This window comes from Loxodonta africana, chromosome 4 (genome assembly GCF_030014295.1).
Source record: "Loxodonta africana isolate mLoxAfr1 chromosome 4, mLoxAfr1.hap2, whole genome shotgun sequence".
In the NCBI taxonomy this organism is placed as follows: Eukaryota; Metazoa; Chordata; class Mammalia; order Proboscidea; family Elephantidae; genus Loxodonta; species Loxodonta africana.
In genome coordinates, this window is record NC_087345.1 from 12,128,174 (window position 1) to 12,150,935 (window position 22,762).

Sequence of the window (22,762 nt, forward strand, 5' to 3'; positions counted from 1 at the left end):
CCCTGGATTAGCAATGAGTTCCATTCCTAGATCTGTCTTTAAGTCAAATCTGTATGTAAATTGGAACAGTTAGGTACAGTTCATATCTAGCATCAGTCACATGTTTGTCTTAAAATGTACTGTATCTTTCTATGCATAAAAAACATTAAAGAAACTTCTAGATGCACTAAAACATCTTTAACATAATACAGTAATAACAATATTTTGATGCCTGTCAAAAAGTAGTGCCCGTTATCATGAACCATTGTATGTACCTCAAATTTTTAATGTAAAAATTCATAACTACGGATTGTATATAAGTCTGATGTTCATAACTTGGGGACTGCCTGTATCTAAAGCCGAGAAGGCTGTGGCTTTCTGTGCCTGAGCTCTGTGGATCTCGCAGTGCCCTCAGGCAAAACACCCTTATCATTTACATTTTACTCATCAGAGTTCTTTAAAGGATAGACCTGTCCAGTTTATGCCTATTTTTGGAAATTCTCCGGTACCTTCAAATAGCTGTTTTTAATATTTTGTCTAGATATTATGATTATTACCTGTGGAGGGTTAATCCAATGAGTTACTCTACCATAACCCAAATATTATGTTTGTAATCAGAGAAAGGAAACCCTAGTGGTGTAGTGGTTAAGCGCTACGGCTGCTAACCAAAAGCTTGGCAGTTTGAATCCACCAGGCACTCCCTGGAAACTCTATGGGGCAGTTCTACTCTTTTCTATAGGGTCACTCTGAGTTGGAACCAACTCGATGGCAACGGGTTTTTGTTTTTTTTTAATCAGAGAAAAATAAACTTCAAAATCATTGAAGTGTGCGTGCGTGTGTGTGTGTCTGTATGCTAATTGGTTGTTTCTCAGTGCCTGATCCTTTGATATGGTGAGCAAAACAACTCAGAAACATAATCAGGGCCTCTGCAAAGGCAGCTAACCGGACCTAAAGGGGACTTATATGCTTCTTTAGTCACTTATTCCAAGTATATCCATATTCCAACCCACACTTCTAAGAAGCAATGGAACATGTTACTCTGTAGAAGCCCTACCTGCCATTGACAGGCCAGGTGCGGGTGATGTCACTCACGTAGCAGTTAGACTCACACCCACCATCCAGAAGCACCGTTTCTCCATCCTGGAACAAAAGGAAGATGGATAAAGTGGGTGACTGCAAGTTGTTTTTTCTTCTAACTAAGCTCTCTGTGTCTTTCATTTTAAAGAGCTCTAATTTAAAGGAGATTGATTTCTGATTCCTTCTCAACAAGAAACAGCATCTAATCTTGTCAAATGAACTGGCACTGGCTCAAGAAAGGTAGTATTACATAGAGGATAAGTGCATGGGCTCTAGAACCAGACTGTTTGAATTACTATTTTTTTTTTATGGTTACCTTAAAAAAAAAAAAACAAAACCAAACCCAGGGCCGTCGAGTTGATTCTGACTCATAGCGACCCTATAGGACAGAGTAGAACTGCCCTGTAGAGTCTCCAAGGAGCGCCTGGTGGATTCAAACTGCCGACCCTTCAGTTAGCAGCCATAGCACTTAACCACTACACCACCAGGGTTTCCAATGAGTTACCTTAGCACATCATAAATGTTACCATTATTGTTAATAATAATAATAAACCTATGCAAGATGGTATCCAGGGCCTTATTCAAAAACAATTACCCATACCACTTAACTTTACCATATCACTTCCCCTCTGTTCCCCCATCATAATATACGTGGGGAGAGAAGAAAGCTTTGGGTCTATCTCTATTTTACTACTTATCGTGTTATATAAGTGATCTGCTTATGCCCTTGAAGACAGGAACAGGGTCTTACTCACGTGTAAATAACTGCAAAATTTGTCTGATAGTAGAATAATAGTTACATGAGTGCTCGAGTACTTTAGTCTTCTCTGACTAATATTCTCAGGATAAACTGGGGTGGGGCAGGGGAGAAGCCTCGTAGATATAGAGTCATGGCAACTGCAAAGAGTGGATGTGGAGTTTTTGTTTCTGGCAATATAGTGGGCTAAATCTTCTGTTAGAAAACAACTATAACCTGGATAAAAATATATTTTATGAAATGCTGACATCACATACTGTAAGAGATGTGTTTAGGACTGTTTCTCTCCTTAAAACAGACGAACTCAGAGCTTAAACTAGAGCTGGAGAAGTGATAAGGTAAGCATTAAAGGACATAGCAGAGGAGGTGCTGTCCTGAGATCTTGTAGAAAAGCGAGGAAACTGAACCTGAGACCCTCATGGGGGATAAAATGGTCCCAGGTCATTAGGACCCTGGTGGCTCCTCACAAAAACATATGCAAATAACCTTTGGAGGAAATTTCCCCTAATTTAGGCCTGTATAACTTCCCCAAAAATAGTATCAAGCAAATATGAGGTCACAACCAAGGGCTGCCAAGCACACAAGGAGGTAAATCACCACGAGTGAGGGTTAGCAGGAAAAACGAATACCAAATTCAAATCTTCCAAGGACTTCAGATAATGGAAATATCAGCTACAGAATAGCTAGGTATGAAACATTAAAAGGATAAAGAATGAAAAAACAACAATGTGCAAGCAACAAGACACAATCTAGAATAACTATGCACCAAGGACACAAGGCGATTATGAGCCCAAGAGACAGCAAGGGCCACATGAACCAGCGACTACATCATCCTAAGACCAGAAAAACTAGATGGTGCACAGCTACAATGGATGACTGCCCTGACAGGGAACACAACAGAGAACCCCTAAGGGAGAAGGGAAGCAGTGGGATGCAGACCCCAAATTCTCCTAAGACCTGACTTAATGGTCTCACTGAGACTGGAAGGACCCCAGTGGTCATGGCCCCCAGATCTTCTGTTGCCCCAGGACAGAAACCATTCCCAAAGCCAACTCTTCAGACATGGATTGGACTGGACAATGGGTTGGAGAGGGATGCTGGTGAGGAGTGAGCTTCTTAGATCAGGCGGATGCTTGAGACTATGGTGGCATCTCCTGCTGGAGGGGAGATGAGAGGGTGGAGGGGGTTAGAAGCTGACGAAATGGACACGAAAAGAGAGACTGGAGGGAGAGAGCGGGCTGTCTCATTAGGGGGAGAGTAATTGGGAGTGTGTAGCAAGGTGTATATGGGTTTTTGTGTGACAGGCTGACTTGATTTGTAAACTTTCACTTAAAGCACAATAAAAATTATTAAAAAAAAAGTTAAACACAGAATAACTATGCAAAACTGAAAGGAGTCAAATGGGCACGAAACAATGAAAAACGTAACTACTGAAACGGAACACTAAGTGGATGGTTTACATAGCAGATTAGACAATTGAAGAAAAAAATAGTTTCCTGTAAGACAGATCTAATAAAATCACCTAAAATGTGACAGAAAGAGTCAAGGTGAAGTTAAACATGAAAGAGAAGTTAGCATATGGAGGACAAAATGATAGGGTCTAACTAACCTTTAATTGAAACCCCTGAAAGAGTGAACAGAGAGCATGTAGGAGAGGTGACAGAACTGATGAAAAACATGAAGTCACAGATTCAGGAAGCAGGAGGTTTCATAACCAAGATAAGTAAAAATAACTTTGTGCTCAGACGTATCATAATGACACTGAGGAATCAGAGAGAGAGAGAGAGATCTTAAAAACAGCCAAAGAAAAAAGATTTCCCGCAAGGAACGATTATTAGTGTTTTTGTTTGTTTGCTTGTTTGAAATCAGTAACACTGAAAGTCAGAAAACAGGGGAATAATACATTCAAGATGATGAGTGAACGCAGCTGTCAACATAGGACTGTCCCTTCTTTTTTGGCAAGGCCACCTTTCAAGAATGAGAATATTTTCAGCCAAACAAAAACAGAACGGAGTTTATTAGCAACAGACCTTCATTTACAGGATGCTCTTAAAGCAGAAGGAAGGCGAGCCCAGAAAGGCCATATAAGAGGCAAGAAGGAACAGTGGACATGCAGGCAAATCTAAACAAACAGAACTGTCCTACTCTGACCTAGGCCTGAGAGTGGCAGTATCTACAGTAAGCTTAGAGGCAGAAGACACAGGGCGGCCTGTCTTCTCTGACTCTATTTCTGCCAGATGGCTAGGGCCTGGTCCATACTAGAGCCCTTCCAGATGCCCCAGTAGTACACCCTGTATTTCTCAGAGCTTGTTGACCTTGCCCACTGACTTCCCCAGAAAGGGTTCTTGTAAGCTCAGGTAACCGAAGCTGGACTATGAACTAGAAGTTCTCAACTTATTTTCTCTTGGGTCACTTCACCTCAGAGGGGGAATCCTGCTTTATCCCTTATAAAGCTGGTTTGTGTTCACTCCTCAGTTTTTCCAGACTGAAGAACGTATATTTAGGAATAAACATATTAGTGGTGAAACTATCAAGAAAAGCAAGAGAATGATTACAACAGAAGCTAAGGCAGTGGTTACCTCTGGGAGATGGGGAGAGGGATGTGGCTGGACTCGCCCTGGGGACCTCTACGGTAACTATATGTTCTTATCCTTGACGATGGATACATGGGTGTGCATTTTATTATTATTTTTAAACTGCACATTATATTAACTGCACTTAATGTATGATACATTTTACAACTTAGCCAAAAAACTTAAGGAATATAATGAAAGTGAGAAATCTATCTTTACATAGTAAGAATAGGAAAGAAGAAAAAATAAAAATTGATGAACTAAGTATCTAATTTAAGATGCTAGAAAAAGAACAAGATAAACACAAAGAGTAGAAGGATAAAAATAATAGAGATGAAGCCATGCGATAGAAAACAAAGATAAAAGTAGAAAGGAATGATGCTAAAAGCTGGCCTTAAAAGACTAATAAAAATCAACAAATCTCTGGTGAGATTTTTTTTAACCAATAATGTTTCGGAGGCAGAATTTACATAGAGTAAAACACTCAGACCTTAAGCAGACAGTTAAATCAGTTGTGTCAACACCCTCATGCCCCTTCCCAGTCAACCCCCACCAGAAACAACCACTGATCTGATTTCTCTAACCACAGAATTAGTTTTGCCTATTTTAGAACTTTATATAAATTGAATCATACACTGTCCCAAGTCCTTAGAGAAACAGTGTTACCAAATGAGCAGAAGCTGCAGAGTAGAATACATGGCTCTGAATCTTGGCTCTGCACTCACAAATGAGCAACTTAATTTTTTAGGCTTATTTTCCTCATCTATTAATAGGCACGCTAATAGCTGCGCCTATCTCACAGTGCTAATGCAGGATCCAAGGAGATGATGTCTGCAACAGCATTTTATAAACAATAAAGTCTTTGTAAATGGCAATTAATTTGTGAAAGCTGAAGGTTAGTGAGTTTTCTACTCAGGCATCTGGACCCAGTGGAAGCAGTACGGAAGGGGAAGGGCGTTACGTGTACCTTGATGAGTTGATTATTATTCACGTAGTGCAAAGTGTTTGATCGATTACCACCAGCAACCACAGGTGGGTAGGCTAAGATGTCTGCGCCACGAGCCCGGCATTCAAATTCAAACTATAAAAAACAACAGCAAGATATGACAACACAAAGGATTTCTGTAGGGCTGGCGCTGCCCAGACTCCAGTGCCCATGCCGCCATGCCAGTACTTATAGTAAGTCACCACTGCTAGCTAGCCAGCATACCCAGTCACGCTTTCTATGCTGCACTTTCAGTCCATTTCTTTCATTCTTGCCCACACGCTACAATCCACGCTAAGTACACTCTACTCTTTTTCTCTCACCAGTCTTATTATTCAAGCCTGTTACTAAGTCTCTCCTCTTCTTCTGAGTTCTCTCTAAAGTTCCTATGTCTGTTAAGGGTCAGATGGCGACACTGAAACCTGTGATCAGGCCTAAGTACAGAGATACAACCATGTAAGGTTACTGTTTGTTTATTCTTATTTAGATAAACATGGGGACGGATACGACTTGCACTTTTAACTATAGCTCTAAATTATTAATTTCAACCTTTCAAACAGCTTTCAGTCTAACTGCTCTGGAAAAGTGAAAAATGATGCTTGACAAATGGTAAATTCCACTATTTTCACCACCCTCAGGATGGCGCTGGAGACTGGCGAGTATGTGCCACTGTTTCTGGCACTTCCTTCACATTCACCTGAACAGTATTCTCCTTCTCATCTCACATCTGTGTAAGCCTTTCCTTCTTCATCTGTTCTACTTTGCAAATTTCTTCATTTGATTGTAACGCCATGTGTTTAGACTCGTCAAATAAATTACCAGTGACATTTAAGAACCAAATCCTCGTAGCTGACATCCTGGTCACTTTCATGAAAGCCAACTAGACGCCACCTGCAGATCAATGAAATTATTTGACAGTCCCCTCCAACAAGACCTTCCCAACCACCTAACTCACCTTGGCGTAAAGAAAGGCTTCCTCCACAGGGGCTTTGCTGCTATACATGGTCTCTATGAAAGCCTGCAAGGAGAAAGGAGGATGAAAAGAACAGTCTACGTTGATTGAGCAAACGCTCAAAGTTCTGGAACTTGACCGAAAAGCACCCCTTCCCTCCAATTTTGTCGATCTGAAGTTGTGACTTAGTGCGTATAATAACATAAGATTTCTGACAGAAAAAAACTTGCTTTCAGGACTATTTAACCGATGACAGATTCAATGGAAGGGCACCAACCTTCCCGCTCAGAATATACACTGAGTGCTAGAATAAGCTACAAGGAAAAACATGCGTCATTATGTAGCAAAATTCTTCTACAGCCCTGGAATGTTCGGTTTCTAGGAGGGCTTCTCAGCACTGTTATCATTTTGGGTCAGATAATTCTATATAGTAGGTGACTGCTCTGTGCAATGTAGAATGCCAGTAGTATTCCCCAGTTGTGACCACCAGACGTTGCCAACTGTCCCCTGGGGGACAAAATCACCCTCAGTTGAGAACCACTGTCCTATGTATAATCTGTTGCCATCGAGTTGATTCTGACTCACAGCGACCCTACAGGACAGAACAGAATTGCCTCACAGGGCTTCTGAGGCTGAAATCTTTACAGAAGCAGACTGCCACATCTTTCTCCTGCACAGTGGCCTGTAGGTTCGAACTACCAACCATTCAGTTCTCAGCTGAGTGCTTAACTCCTGCGCCACCAGGAATCCTTGGCCTATAAGTAATACCATAAGAAATTCGAACTGCTGACCTGGTGGTTTGCAGCTGAGTGCTTTAACCACTAAATCGCCAGAGCTCCTCTAGCTTACATAAAAAAAAAAACCAAACCCGTTGCCATTGAGTCGATTCCAACCTGGCTCATACTTCCAATCCACATCTCATCTCAACTCTTACTTCACTAGAAAAAAAAAAAAATCCATTGCGGTCGAGTTGATTCTGACTCATAGTGACCCTATAGGACAGAGTAGAACCTGCCCCATAGGGTTTCCAAGGAGCGGCTGGTGGATTCGAACTGCCAACCTTTTAGTTAACAACTTAACCACTCTGCCACCTTACTTCACTGGCTGCTATGTAAATGTTTGTATTTTGATTCTTGAAAAATGTGAAAGGTGCTTTCTTTGTGTTTCACTCTGCACATCTCACAATTAGAACGTGTCAGGAATGGGCACTGAGTAGCTTATGGGAGGAAGGTGGGAAGGAAAAGCACTGCAGGAGCGATCTCATGTGTGCGTGTGTGACAGAAGACTAGGAGATTGTGCCATTTGGGACTATGCCACTTGAGGAAAGGGGAGAAGGGGACGTTAGGCAGGGGGATGGCGCAGACTATGGCCCATCTCCAGGAGTGTGGTATGGCTAGAGTGCCAAGCACACGTGGAGGAGTGAGCATAGATGAAGCTGGGAAGGAGGCAGGGGCCTGATCGTGACGGGTCTTGCATGAGCAAGCTTCAATTTAATCCTACAAACAGGGAGCTACCAAAGACCTTTAAGTAGAGAGCGATGGTCAAATTTATAAAGATCACTCTGTGGGGCATTGAGTTAGGCTAAGGCAATACCGGAAGCAAGAAGACAGTTAAGGACAACTAGGTTTTCTATTGTGCTTGGGCACTTTAATGATTTCATTTCCTCTTCCTACACCTCTGTGAGATGGGTGAGGTCATCCTTATTTTATGGCTGTAGTGACTAGGGCTCTGCAAAGTTTAATAATTTGGCAAAAGGATGCGGCTTGACATTGAAACCCAGGTCTGCGTGAATGTTTTCCACCAAACTCTTCTGCCTCCCTAGGAGTGAACTTGGTGACTCATCAGATGTAGGGGTTAGAAGTAATTGCAAGGATAACTTCCACATTTCTACCTAAGGTAGCTGGGTAGATATTACATCATTAACCATGAAAAAAAAATGCTGGAGAAGCATCAGGTTTGGTAGACGGAAGAGCCCAAGTTTAGGTAACTAAGAAAAACTCCAGTAGAGATGTCTGGAAGGAAGGATATATGTAGTCACAGAGATATCACTTGGACTTGTCCTTTGGCTCTCTGTTTATAATTAGCTTGAGCTGTTTTGCTAAAGGAGACCCCGTGGCGCAGATATGATATTTGAGCACTTGGCTGCTAACCAAAAGGTCAGCAGTTTGAATCCACCGGCATCTCCTTGGAAACCCTATGGGCAGTTCAACTCTGTCCTGTAGGGTCACCATGAGTCAGAATCGACACAACGGCAGTGAGATTGGGTCTGGGGTGGGAATGACTGCTGATGTTGAGCATCTTTTCACGTACTAGCCAGGCATTTGCATATCTTTTTTTTTTTGAGAAATGTCTCTTCAAGTCCTTTGTCTATTTTTTTGACTGGGTTGAGTTGTAAGAGTCCTTTATATGGTCTGGAAATCAAACCCTTATCAGATATACAACTTACACATACTTCTCCATTCTGCGAGTTGCCTTTTCACTCTCTCAATTGTGTCATTTGATGCACAAAAGTTTAATTTTAATGAAGTCCAATTTCCTATTTTTTCTTTTGTTGCTTGTGCTTTTGGTGTCATATCTAAGAATCCACTGCCAAATCCGAGGTCCTGAAGATCTACCCCATGTTTTCTTCTAAGGGTTTTATAGCTTTAAATGTTGTATTTAGGTCCTTGATTCATTTTGAGTTAATTTTTGTATATGGTATGAGTAGAGACCCAACTTCATTCTTTTGCATGTGGATATCCAGTTGTCCCAGCATTTCTTACTCATTCTTAACTAAAAACATGGCTCGGGCATTATTTAGAAAGAAAAAGAATTTTGATAAACAGAATGAAAACAAAATGTTGATGCCTGAGTGATTGCCAAGCCACCCTTGGTTTGACGTAGCACAGGCTTTAAAATCGGAACTGATAATAAAACTTTCTGATGAAATCTGGAATGACAGAACCTACCTAAACTTTAAGACCTAGCAAAATTGATTAGAAAGGAATTGCAAATTGATGGCAGCTCTGTTAAAAACTCAGTGGTGCTGGTTGCTTTCAGGGTTGCAGAAAGCTCACTCAGAATTGCCTTCAAGTGACCTTCACTCTCTCTGGCCGGCAGGTGGAGTTCCAACCAAAGAAACCTGGACTACTGTGATTTTTTTTTTTTTTTTTTGATAAGTCAGTGAAGCCTGTGAGACCCACTAGCACTAAGATAACTCAAGTGGGTTATGTTACTATGAGTCGGAATTGACTTGACAACAACAGGTTTGTTTTTTTTTCGTTTATGCTGAATGAGGGCAAGAAACCATGGAAGCAGGGGCTAGTCAGTGAAGGAAATGCTTTATTTTGTAGACTATTCCAGGCAACACCCTGGTCAACTCTTATCAAAAATTACTCTTGAGAACTTTAGGTCAAGGAACAGTATGTCTGGCTTGGAACACGGCTGAATGGAGGGGAATGTGTGGGCTCACACCGGTTCACAGGGAGGCTCCTAGTTAACTAGAATGGGTTAAGGTAGGGGATCAACATACATCCCTAGAGATGGGCAACTGCCCTTTCCTTGTCATAAATGGTCAGCACCTACAGAAGCTGCAGACATTGTACAGATGTAGGTGCTGGCTGGCTGTATGATGGAAACCACCCCCCTTAATGGGCCACCCCTTATCCAGGTTACTACTGACACTGTGATAGAAGATGACCACCAGCATGGGCTTTATATGTGATTTTGCTGGTGGACCTCAGGATGTAAAAGAGTAGTTCTAGATCTTTCGTCCCACCTTCCTCATATGGATAATAAAATGTAAAAAACAATCCAAAAAATCCAAACCCGTTGTCATTGAATCAATTCCTACTCATAGTGGCCCTGTAAGACAGAGTAGAACTGCCCCATAGGGTTTCCAAGGCTGTAAATCTTTATGGAAGCAGAATGTCACATCTTTCTCCCACGGAGTAGCTGGTGGGTTGGAACTGTAGACCTTTTGGTTAGTAGCTGAGTGCTTTTAACCACTGTGCCACCAGGGCTCCTTAATAAAAAGTTAGGGCTTTACAAAAGACATAAAATGAGAAAGCAAGCAACAATTCAGGCCTTAATCATGTGGAAGTTTTTTGATGGCTGATTCAAAATGACGTGAAAAAGGAGGAAACTGATAGAGTGCCCACCAAAACTTGGTTAGAATTTTATAGGAAGCTGGAGGACACACAAGTACCTCTCCTCAAGCTCCTCAAGACATAAAATCCAAAAGGCAGATACATTCAATTTTTCTGCATTTAGAGGAGTTTCAGGAGCCCCAGTGGCACAGTGGTTAAGTGCTCACTCAGCTGCTAAGTGAAAGGTTGGTGGTTTGAACCTACCCAGCGGCTCTGTGGGAAAAAGGCCCGGCAATCTGCTCCCATAAAGATGACGGCCCAAGAAACCCTATGGGGACAGTTCATTCTGTCATATAGGTGGTACTGGAGGAAGAAAAAGGAGCCCTCGTGGTGCGATGGGGTAAGCACTCGGCTGCTAACCGAAAGGTTAGCATTTCGAACCCATCCAGTGGCTCTGCAGGATAAAGTACTGGCAATTTGCTTCCATAAAGATTTCCATCAAGAAAACCATATGGGGCAGTTCTACTCTGTCACATGGGGTTGCTAAGGGTCAGAATCGACTCGATGACACCTAACAACAATAATAATGAAGGAAGAAGACTGATATAAAGGCGAGGGTCTCTTAAGCCAACCCCTGGTAAGTGACTCAAGACCTCTTTCCAATGTGTGGGTGAAATGGCCTAGGGGTGGAGAATAAATTCCTTTAGGTCTACTGGATACAGAAGCAGAGTGGAGAGTACGGCCTAAGCCCGCTAATGAGCCCCTTAGAGATGACAAAACTAATTCAAGGGGAGATGGAGATGCTATTATGAAAAGGATAAAAATTGAAGTCTAGTTAAAAGTTGGAAGGTAGGTTAAAAAACTGTACATTGTGGTGGTATCTCCTTTACTTGAATGTGTAATTAATATGGATGTAACGTCTGCATGGAAATTCCTCCCCTGACAGGGTAAAATGAAAAAACGAATAACTCTGTAGATCCTCACTTCATCCAACATGCACTGGACATGTAATACGGCAGCCTTTAGAATGAGCTATGCCAACTCAACTAGTAAATCTGAAACAATATTTTGTATCTAAGCCACAAAAAGGAATGACTGCCCTAAATAAAAAAAGTCAGATGCAAATGTACTTGTGCCCACAAACTCACTGTACAATAGCCCAGTGGGCAACAAGGAAGGCTGACAGGTAAGAAAACGAACAGCAGATTATAGGGGACTCAATAAAACTATATATCTAAGATCTTCAGCAGTTTCTGATATGGTCCAGACTTTTCAACTGATACAACAAACACAAAGGTGACGGTCATCCTGTATTGATTTGGCTAATGCATTTTCCTCGTTATCAATCACCAGGGAGAGCCTGCAACAATTCACATTCACGTGGAATGGTTTCCGATACACATTTGTTGTATTACTTCAAGGATATCTGAGCTCTCCTGTGCAGTGCCACCATCTGGTGAGGCAGGACCTAGATCTAATGCAACTGGACAGTACACTAAACAATGACATATGATTATTTCTGAAACTGTGGATCAAGCTAAAAGGGACTTCACTAAGGCCATAAATCGTAGCAATGATTGGGGATTGACTGATTAACCTTGCTAAAATTCAGGGCCCTGCCCAGATTATGGAACTTTGGGAAATTACATGGGTTGGAGCAATCTATCACATATATAGACCACTAGGAATAAACTGTTGTCACTTCCTGACCCTCAGACCAAACAAGAGGATCAACATCTAGTGGGCTCATTTGGCTTTCAGAGAAATTAGATCTCTCACGTAAGGATACTATCGGCCTCAATTCATAAAACTACTCTGAAAAAAAAAGCCCTATTTGATTAGGGGCCTTAACAACAAACCTTCTTAGAACTGCAGAAAAGTGCAGCCCAGGCTATTCGTTAGGAGCACACGATGCTGGTGTTGAAACACGTGAAGCGTCTGCCGCCTGCATTTACAGCGACTAGAGTCTCTGGCAGAAGCCTGTAATGGCTGCTATATGGTGACCTCTGGCCTTGTGGGCTATAACAGAGCCAGATGCTGCCCTCCAGTGTACACTCTGGGAAAGACAGCTTCTGACTTGTTAACTAGGCATTTCCTCAGACAGTAAAAGACCTTAGATAATATTAATACATATTATTTGACTCGGTGTGGAAAGCAGCTGCTGAGTCCAGCAGCAGGTAAAATCCTCATGGAATAAGGTACAAATGAGTAGGTCCAATGGGCTGGACTACGTGCTTTGTTCCTAGCAGTGATAGAAGAACTGGACACAAATAAAAACCCCACGATTTGGGTAAATATTGACTTGGACTGTTGACAAAGGACTTGGAATTGGTCTAACCACTGGCCATGCATAATTGCACAATAAGGGTCTCCCATGTGCCACACTGCTCTTTGGTGATCTCTAAGGAAATTCCAAGGGCAAATCAAAGTAGGGTGTGTTGATGATCACCAAAGAAACTCTGCCATGCTTTAAAGGTGACTGGAACCAACCAGCTGATGGCCTACTTAGATTTCTTGAAATGGCAATTGGATGGTTCAGCCGTGGCTTAGTCACCTAATGCTGCTGTAACAAAAATACCACAAATGGGTGGCTTTAAAGAATAGAAATCTACTGTTTCATAGTTTTAGAGGCTAAGTCTGAATCAGGGCATCGGCATTAGGAAAGTGTGGTGAAATGAATTCCTTTATGTGGCCTTTTGCCTTGGTTCTTTGGAAAAACAGCTTGAGAGATTTCCCCTAAGCCCTGAGAAGTTACTTTTGCCCTAAGTTTTCTACCTCAGAGGGTTTGTTACTTTTGTCCAGGTTAACATTTCCTGGGTAAGCTGTAAACAACTTGTGGCTTCATACTTTTTGTCTGGCCCTATGCTGCACGCATCTGTCAGTTTGTCATAATGTGGGGGCTTGCATGTTGCTGTGATGCTGGAAGCTATGCTACCAGCATTCAAACACCAGCAGGGTCACTCATGACAGACAGTTTTCAGCTGACCTTCCAGACTAAGACAAACTAGGACGAAGGATCCACCAATCTACTTCTGAAAAGAATTAGCCAATGAATACCTATGAATAGCAGCAGAACATTCATTGTCTGATATAGCGCCAGAAGACGAGCCTCTCAGGGTGGAAGGTACTCAAAATACGCCTGGGGAAGAGTTGACCTTAATGATGTGGATAAAGTTAAGCTTTTGGGACCTTCATCTGCTGATGTGGCAGGACTCAAAATGAGAAAACAGTTACAAACATCCATTAGTAATTAGAACCTGAAATGTACAAAGTATGAATCTAGGAAAATCCAAAATCCTCAAAAATGAAATGCATAAACATTGATATCCTAGGCATGAGCGAGCTGAAATGGACTGGTATTGACCATTTTAAATTGGACAATCATATGGTCTACTATGCTGGCAATGACAACTTAAAGAGGAATGACATTGCATTCATCATCAAAAAGAACATTTCAAGATCTATACTGAAGTACGACGCAGTCGGTGATAGGATAATATCCATACGCCTACAAGGAAGATAAGTTAATACAACTTTTATTCAAATTTACGTACCAACCACTAAGGCCAAAGATGAAGAAATTGAAGATTTTTACCAACTTCTACAGTCTGAAATTGACTGAACATGCAATCAGGATGCATTGATAATTACTGGTGATTGGAGAACGTGAAAGTTGGAAACTAAGAAGGAGCAGCAGTTGGGAAATATGGCCATGGTGACAGAAATGATGCCAGAGATCGCATGATTGAATTTTGCAAGACCAACGACTTCTTCGTTGCAAATACCTTTTTTCACCAACATAAATGGTGACTATACACACGGACCTCGCCAGATGGAATACGCAGGAATCAAACTGACTACATCTGTGGAAAGAGATGATGGAAAGGCTCAATATCATCAGTTAGAATGAGGCCAGGGGCCGACTGCAAAACAGATCATCAATTGCTTATAAGCAAGTTCAAGCTAAAACTGAAGAAAATTAGAACAAGTCCATGAAAGCCACAGTACAACTGTGAGTATATACCATCTGAACTTAGAGACCATCTCAAGAATAGATTTGAAGCGTTGAACACTGATAACCAGACGAGATGTAGAATGACATCAAGGACAACATACTGAAGAAGACAAGAGATCATTAAAAAGACAGGAAAGAAAGAAAAGACCAAAATGGATGTCAGAAGAGGCTCTGAAACTTGCTCTTGAACATCAAATAGCTAAAGGGAAAGGAAGAAATGATGAAGTAAAAGAGCTGACCAGAAGATTTTGAAGGGTGGGTCGAGAAGACAAAGTAAAGTACTATAACGACACGTGCAAAGACCTGGAGATAGAAAGCCAAAAGGGAAGAAAGTATTTGGCATTTCTCAAGCTGAAAGAACTGAAGAAAAAATTCAAGCCTCGAGTTGCAACGCTGAAGGATTCTATGGGGAAAATATTAAATGATAAAGGAAGCATCAAAAGAAGATGGAAGGAGTACAGAGTCACTACGCCAAAAAGAACTGTTCGATGTTCGACCATTTCAGGAAGTAGCATATGATCAGGAACCGATGGTACTGAAGGACTAAGTCCAAGCTGCAATGAAGGCACTGGCGAAAAACGAGGCTCCAGGAACTGATGGAATACCAATTGAGATGTTGCGACAAACAGATGCAGCGCTAGAAGTGCTCACTCGTCCATGCCAAGAAATGTGGAAGACAGCTATCTGGCCAACAGACGGGAAGAGATCCGTATTTATGCCTAGTCCCAAGAAACGAGATCGAACCAAATACAGAAATTATCGAACAACATCATTAACATCACATACAAGCAAAATTTTGCTGAAGGTCATTCAAAAGTGGTTACAGCAGTACGTTGACAGAGAACTCCCAGAAATTCAAGCCAGATTCAGAAGAGGACATGGAACAAGGGGTATCGTTGCTAATGTCATATAGATCCTGGCTGAAAGCAGAGAATACCAGAAAGATGTTTACCTGTGTTTTATTGAGTATGCAAAGGCATTTGACTGTGTGGATCATAACAAATTATGGATAATATTGTGAAGAATGGGAATTCCACAACACTTAACTGTGCTCATGAGGAACCTGTACACAGATCAAGAGGCAGTCGTTTGAACAGAACAAGTGGATGCTGCGTGGTTTAAAGTCAGGAAAGGTACGTCTCAGGGTTGTATCCTTTCATCATACCTATTCAATCTGTATGCTGAGCAAATAATCCGAGAAGCTGGACTATATGAAGAAGACTGTGGCATCAGGACTGGAGGAAGACTCATTAACAACCTGTGATATGCAGATGACACAACCTTGCTTGCTGAAAGTGAAGAGGACTTGAAGTACTTACTGATGAAAATCAAAGACCACAGCCTTCACTATGGATTGCACCTCAATATGAAGAAAACAAAAACCCTCACAACTGAACCAAAAAGCAACATCATGATAAATGGACAAAAGATTGATTGTCAAGGATTTCATTTTACTTGGATCCACAATCAACACCCATGGAAGCAGCATTCAAGAAATCAAAAGATGCATTGCATTGGGCAAATTCGCTATAAAAGGCCTCTTTCAAGTGTTGAAAAGCAAAGATCTCACCTTGAAGACTAAGGCGTGCCTGACCCAAGCCACGGTGTTTTCCATCACCTCATAATGCATGTGAAAGCTGGACGATGAGTAAGGAAGAATGAAATGCCTTTCCATTGTGGTGTTGGTGAAAAACACTGAATATTCCACGGAGTGCCGAAAGAACGAACAAATCTGTCTCGAAAGAAGTACAGCTAGAATGCTCCTTAAAAGCAAGGATGGCAAGATTATATCTCATATATTTTGGCCATGTTATCAGGAGGGATCAGTCCCTGGAGAAGGACATCATGCTTGGTAAAGTAGAGGGTCAGTGAAAAAGAGGAAGACTCCCGACAAGATGGACTGGCAAAGTGGTTGCAGCGATGGGCTCAAGCATGGCAGGTGTTGTGAGGATGGCACAGGACCAGGCAGTGTTTCATTCTGTTGTACACAGGGTCACTATAAGTCGGAATAGACTCGACAGAACCTAACAACAACAACAACAGCCTGCAGCCTGCTCTGTGATTGGTATGTACCATGTAGGGATTGGTCAATAGACTAAGCACATGAAGTGACTGTAACCTACTATGAAAATGAAAGGAGGCAAAGAACTTCCTAAAAGAACTGCAACATGGGTCAAGGGCTATAATGCTGAAGACAACAATGGGCCTGGAAGGGGCCCAGTGCTGATCCTATGGTGACAGATGGCAGGGCTGAGAGTAGCCTATCCTGAGGCGGCTGAGAGGAGGATTGTCCTCAAGGTCCAAGAGGAACCTATCCTGAGGGGGCTGAGGATTGTTTTCAAGGGTCCAAGAGTAGCCTATCCTAAGGGGGCTGAGAGGATTGTTTTCAAGGGTCCCAGGGTAGCCTGTCCTGAGGGGGTTGAGGAGGATTGTCCTCAAGGTCCAAGAGGAACCTATCCTGAAGGGACTGAGAGGAGGATTGTCCTCAACTGTCCAAGAGTAGCCTGTCCTGAGGGGGCTGAGAGGAGGATTGTCCTCAAGGTCCAAGAGGAACCTATCCTGAGGGGGCTGAGACGAGGCCTGTACGTCAAGAGGACCTGATAGAGCTGTCCTGCACTGAAGGAGACTTTGCCTACATGCTTTCTGATCCTGATACTTAGTTGTACCCTGTTCCTTAATAAACTACTTAATTGTAAGTATGGTCTGTGAGTTCTGTGTGACCACTGATTATCGAACCCAACAAACACATAGAGAGTGCTTTGAGAGGGGTGGCTGTTGTCAGAATTGGTAAAAAGGTTGGAGTATGGCGGTATATCTGACCTCCACCTCACAGGGATCAGCGTTGGCTTATCTTCTCATTATCACCCCTGAAGTTAGGCAGGTTCTGACGCTGCTACTACTACTAATCCCATTTTACAATTGGTGTCAGGAGTGGAATTCGTTGCAGTGGCTCCTGACTCACGGAAACACGGGGTTTTGGAGGAGAAGGATGAACTGGCACGGGATGAGAAACTTCTGATGCTGGGATGGTTATTTTGGTTGCTGCTATCTGCAATGACTAAAAGGAAAGTAAGAGATGTCATGCAGCAGTAGTGCACCGGAAAGCTGCATTCAGGTGGCTTGGGGTGAAAGCCCAGCAGATGACTGGTAGGGAGATGAATTACATGGAGCCAGGGTCTTCTGGTTCAACCCAGCCAGAGACTTAAGGCCAAATGTTTACAAATAGGTAAGACAGTCAGAGGGTGGAAAACAGATGAAACCGGAATATTTAAAAAGGTTTTGTGTTTATCTGAATGTACCATACCTGTCTAATTGAAGGAATGTTTTGCCTACCTGGTGTTGTAAAACAGACCTGAATATGTATGATGGAAATGAATACTGGGTATTGTTCCAAAAAAGAAAAGAAAGAAACTGTGTAACTCTGCTCTTCAGGCAAAACTTGATTGGATATGCTAAAAGGGGAGATAGTAAATGAGATTTATGCCAAAAGCTTTTGAGATCAGATTTGCATTTGAGAGTACCACGATGACTGAAGGCTTGACTGGTCAAAGAGCTGATTGGTGGATGAACAGGAAAAGGATGTTCATGTGAGGCACAGCCCTATGGGATCTGAAGGGTGTGTTGAATGGGACATATCAGTACCCATCAGAAGAACCCCCTTCCAGGATTGGAAATTGATGGAAGCTGGTTAGTAGAGAGCCTGGTATGCTGTTTTGAGGTGACCACCTAGGTCCATGAGATGAGTGGAAGTGGAGAGGTGAAGCTATGAAGAGATGGACTGAGTTTGGAGAAGTTCCTTTGGCACCTGCTGACCTAGCCCTGGGTGGCTAGGAATGAGAAAGGGAGAGAAGGGGCTGGTTGGTCTGAAGTGTAGGTGTTGTGTGGACTCCTCAGCCTATGGTTGGTACCCATTCACCTAACTATGATGGCTAGGGATGAAATGACCTTGAATGAATGGGAAAGACAGAGATGTTTGACACCATGAGTTAGTATAGATTGCTGCAATTTGATGGCTTGCCCTGGACTGGACTTTGCTTATAGATGTTGATACTCAAAGTTTCAACCGGAACAGAAGATTCTCAGACCAAGGAACATGCAGCATACTGCTTTGAAAGGAACAGCCAATTTAAGTACTGGCTGTCTAAAACAGGGGGAGATAAAGGCATAAAGTAGATGCTTACAGGCTTTCAGGAGTGTGCTTACACTCAAAATGAGGGGGACAGGAGACGATTCTCACTGAATAGATTCCTCTTTTCCTGATGGGCCTGGGGAAGAGAGGGTTGGGGAAGATGCCGATCTAATTATATGATTCAGCTGTGACTGTTGGTGTTACCAGGTTTAACGGTGACTATAAGAAGTTGTAGCTAAAAGAGTGCGTGTAAGAATGGCATGGGGGCAGTGTCTGACCATCTCTAACTTCATAAGGAAGAAGGAAAATCAAGATCAATAGTCCAAGGCTGATTCCTTTGAGGCGGAGGTCAGACATGCCTCCTCTCTCCTCCATCTTTGCCAATTCTGACACCAACCATCCCTCCCACGCACTCTCTACTTCTCTGCTGGGCTCGAAAATTCATTGCAATGTCCACACAGAACTCCCAGACGATACTTACAATTACGGGCTTTATTAGGGCTCACAGACAATAATCACAATTATGGGTTTATTAGGGAAGTAACAGGTTCCACTTCAGGCTTGAGAACACTCAGATACAGTTCTTCCATTAGGACAGCCTCTTCCTTCCCAGCTGTGCTTCCAGGCACACCTTTCTCTGGCCCTAAGGCCTCTGCCCTGCTCAGGCAAGTGTTACAAAGCTCTTTTCTCTCTCCCCAGAGGCACCCCAGGCACTCAGCATTCTCACTCTGCGAGCCAGGAAGCCCACTGTGCGGTCTCCTGCCAGTCTCTCCTGCCATTGCTTCTCATTGTCTTCAGGGTTACAGTTCTTTCTCTCTCTCTTTGGTCTCCTGGTTCCAGAAGCTCCTCAGCACAGGGATTCCGGATCCAAGGGATGTGCTCTCTGCTCCTGGCTGTTCTTCCTTGGTGGTGGTAGAATTCTCTCTTTTCCGCCTCTGGGGCGGCTCCTTTCAAGCCCAGCAGGATGGTGAAACTGACCAATCCCCTTGGTAGGCCACAACTACCCTCTTTGCACAGTCCCACCCCATCACTTGGGCGGTAGTTACAAGGCCATGGTGAGAAAGGCCACACAAAAGCGATCCATCGCACCACAGTGGGCTAAGGGGGAGGCACTGTTGGACTGGAGTACAGTGGCCAAACCTAAAGTTCCTGGAAAGTTTTGTGATGCCGATACTTCGAGAGGGTCAGAGCAACAGAATTTAATCTTCAGTTAAATTTTATCAGAGACCAGAAAAGGTGAAGCGATGATGACCTTGTGGAGAATCTGACCAGATCAGATGGACACCTGCAACAGACCTGAGTGGCTGGTACCTGAGTGACTTACCCTGAGAGCCTTTGCCCTACGGATGGAATAACTATTAATGACTAATTTAGACTGTAAAAAGAATGTGAAAGAACCCATAGCAAAAAGGCTGGGGGTAGATTGGTAAAATGAGTTTATGTGGCCTTTTGCCTTGGTTCTTTGGAAAAACCCCTTGATTTTTTTTTCCCCAAGCCCTGAGGAGTTAACTTTGTCCTAGTTTTCTAACCCAGAGGGTTTGTTATTTTTGTCTAGGTTGACTGACATTTCCTGGGGAAGCGGTAAACAAGTTGTGGTTTGATACTTTTTTTTTTTTTAGATAATTTTGGTCTGGCCCTAGGCTGCAGCCTGCCCTGCGATTGGTATACATCTTACAGGAAATGGTCAATAGTCTATGTAAATAAATTACCTGTAGTGTCTAATGGGGATGAAGTTAACTAGACCTCAATCAAATGGGGAAGAGAGAGATGCACTTGAATTGTCTATGGCTTACCCAGAGGGGATTGATCAGTTTGTGCCCCCCCACTGGGAGGGGCCTTAAAATTGACAAGGCGTTGTATATATACGCAGCCAGCTCCACAGAGGTTTTTCAGACAGAAAGAAGTAGGAAGATATGAAGCAGACAGAAGCAGAAAGAAGAAAAAAGAGGGAAGAGAAGAAGCATACAGAATGGAGGCAAAGAACCCCCTAAAAGAGCTATAACATGGATCAAGGGGTATAACACTGAAGACAGTGACAGGCCTGGAAGGGGCCCAGTGGCAGAAGCCAGGGCCAAGAAGAGCCTGTCCTGAGGGGGCTGAGAGGAGGCCTGCATGGCTAAGAGGAGCTGAGAGAGCTTCCTGCGCTGAAGAAGGGAGACTGCCTACATGTTTCCTGATCCTGATTCCGAGTTGTACCCTGTTCCTTAAGAAACTACTTAACTGTTAAGTATGGTCTGTGAGTTCTGTGTGGCCATTTGCAATAGATAACTGAACCCAGCAAGGAAGTAGAGAGCGCAGTGGGAGGAATGGCTGGTGTCTGAATTGGTAATGTTACCGCAAATCGTGCGTTTTAGCCGCCTGCCGCAAAGCCAATACTGAGACAGGAGGAGGTAAGCAGTAAGAAGGCTTTATTGAATACCAGTATTCAAGAGACAGAAGGGATTAAATTTCTCCCAAATTCTGTCTAAAGGGTTGATGGGAAGATTTTATATGGGGAAGATAAGGGTTACCTAATGTTTTGAGCACGTAGTCCACAGATGGTCTTATACGTCACAAAACAACTACAAAAAAACTCTTTATTGAAGATATGTGTATAGGCACCAGGACTCTAATCAGTATATTTTAACAGGCTGAAAAACTCATAAGAATCTCTTGGCTAGTGGAACTGTTCTGCCAAGTCCACTGTGGCTGAGATAGGGAGCAAGAAAGAAAGTTTCAGATTAAAAATGCCAGAGAGCCTTCCTGTCAGTTTGCAGGTTGAAGGCGGTTTCTCAAGAGAACGAAGAAAGAAGAAAAGAGGCCAAGGCCACAGGGGCTGAGAGAGCTCTGCACCCCTTTGGAAGAGACCGCTGCAGCTGGTGTGGTAAAAAAAAAAGTTTAGAGATTACTTAGAGCGTCATTATGGTGTTAGTCATGTCAAGCTCTCAATCACCTATTTTGAATAGGGGAAAACCTGTTGTAAGGTATTAGGGTGTTTGCTATGTTTTAAGAGCGGAACAGGCTGCTCAGCTATATTTTGAACAGAGCCTGCACCATTTTCCAAGGACTAGAGATTAATCACAGTTTATACAGCTATACTAAAACAAATGAGAAAATATATTCTCTCTAATATTAAAACACTAAAGAAAATGCATTTTTGCTACTTCAGTAAGAAGGCTGGAGAGTGGAGGTGTGTCTGTCTGACCTGTACCTCACAGGGATCAGCCTTGGGCTAATCCTGATTCTCATTATTCTCAGAAGTTAGGCAGCTTCTGACGCTGCTACTACCACTAGTTCCATTTTAGAGGTAGGGTCCCTTCTTGTAGGTAGTCCTGGGTGTTCCTTGGCATTCCCTGGCTAACAGTTTCTTACATGGTCACTTCCTGGTGTCTCTCTCCGTGTCTGTTTTCCCTTTTTATAAGACATCACTCAGAAGGGATTAGGTATAGGACCCACTCTACTCTGCTATGATCTTGTTAACGTAACAAAAGAAAAGCCCTATTTCCAAATATTTACAGGTACAGAGGTTAGGACTTTAGCAATCAAAACACACATACAGAATCAAAACATGTATAATAACCAGAGAAAGGTTATTAAGTAATTGCTTTTGTGACCCTAATACATCACAGCATGTTTTCTCCTTCAAAATGGGCGATTAAGAGCTTGACATAACTAACGCCATAATGATGCTCTAAGTAACCTAAATGTTTTTTTATTGCACCAGCTGCACTAGTCTCTTTCCAGAGGGGTGTGGGGTCTTCTTGGCTCTTGCGGCCTTGGTCTTCCTCTTCTTCTTCGGTCTCTTGGGAGATGGCCTTCAGCCTGCAGGACAGCAGCTAGGAAGGCTGCCTGGTGCTTTTGGTCTGCAACTTTCTTTCTCGCTCCTTATCTCAGTCAGAGTAAGCTTGGCAGGCCAGTTCCACTAGCCCAGAGATTCTTACGTAAGTTTTTTCAGCCTGTTACAAACATACAGATTAGAGTCCACACGTCCAACGTACATATCTTAAGTTTAATAAAGAGTTTCTTGTAGTTGTGATGCATACTCATCTGACCATCTGGGGGCTATGTGCTTAAAAACATTATGCAACCCTTGCAAAAATGATATACAAGCTCTGATGTAGACACTGCTTTTTGGGACTCCATAAAGACACCCTGCATTGCTGCCAGACTCCTGATTGGTGTCACCTCCTAATAAACTTTCTCGTTCTTTCTGACTTGGAGTACGTTTCATTGGCTCGACTGCTCCAGG

General features: G+C 42.8%; 1 protein-coding gene across 5 annotated transcripts in view; it reads right to left on the reverse strand.

Annotated features, from left to right (window-relative positions):
• The window catches only part of XPNPEP3 (X-prolyl aminopeptidase 3), a 90,408-nt gene that overhangs the window by 32,312 nt on the left and 35,334 nt on the right, over window positions 1-22,762 (reverse strand). For all 5 annotated transcript variants that reach the window (XM_010599310.3, XM_010599311.3, XM_023559895.2 and 2 more), the window contains exons 5-7: window positions 6,327-6,389; window positions 5,354-5,467; window positions 1,034-1,119 (exon numbers count right to left, since the gene is read on the reverse strand). In XM_010599310.3, coding sequence (XP_010597612.1) covers window positions 1,034-1,119; window positions 5,354-5,467; window positions 6,327-6,389 — 263 coding nt within the window. The remainder of the gene's footprint in view (window positions 1-1,033; window positions 1,120-5,353; window positions 5,468-6,326; window positions 6,390-22,762) is intronic.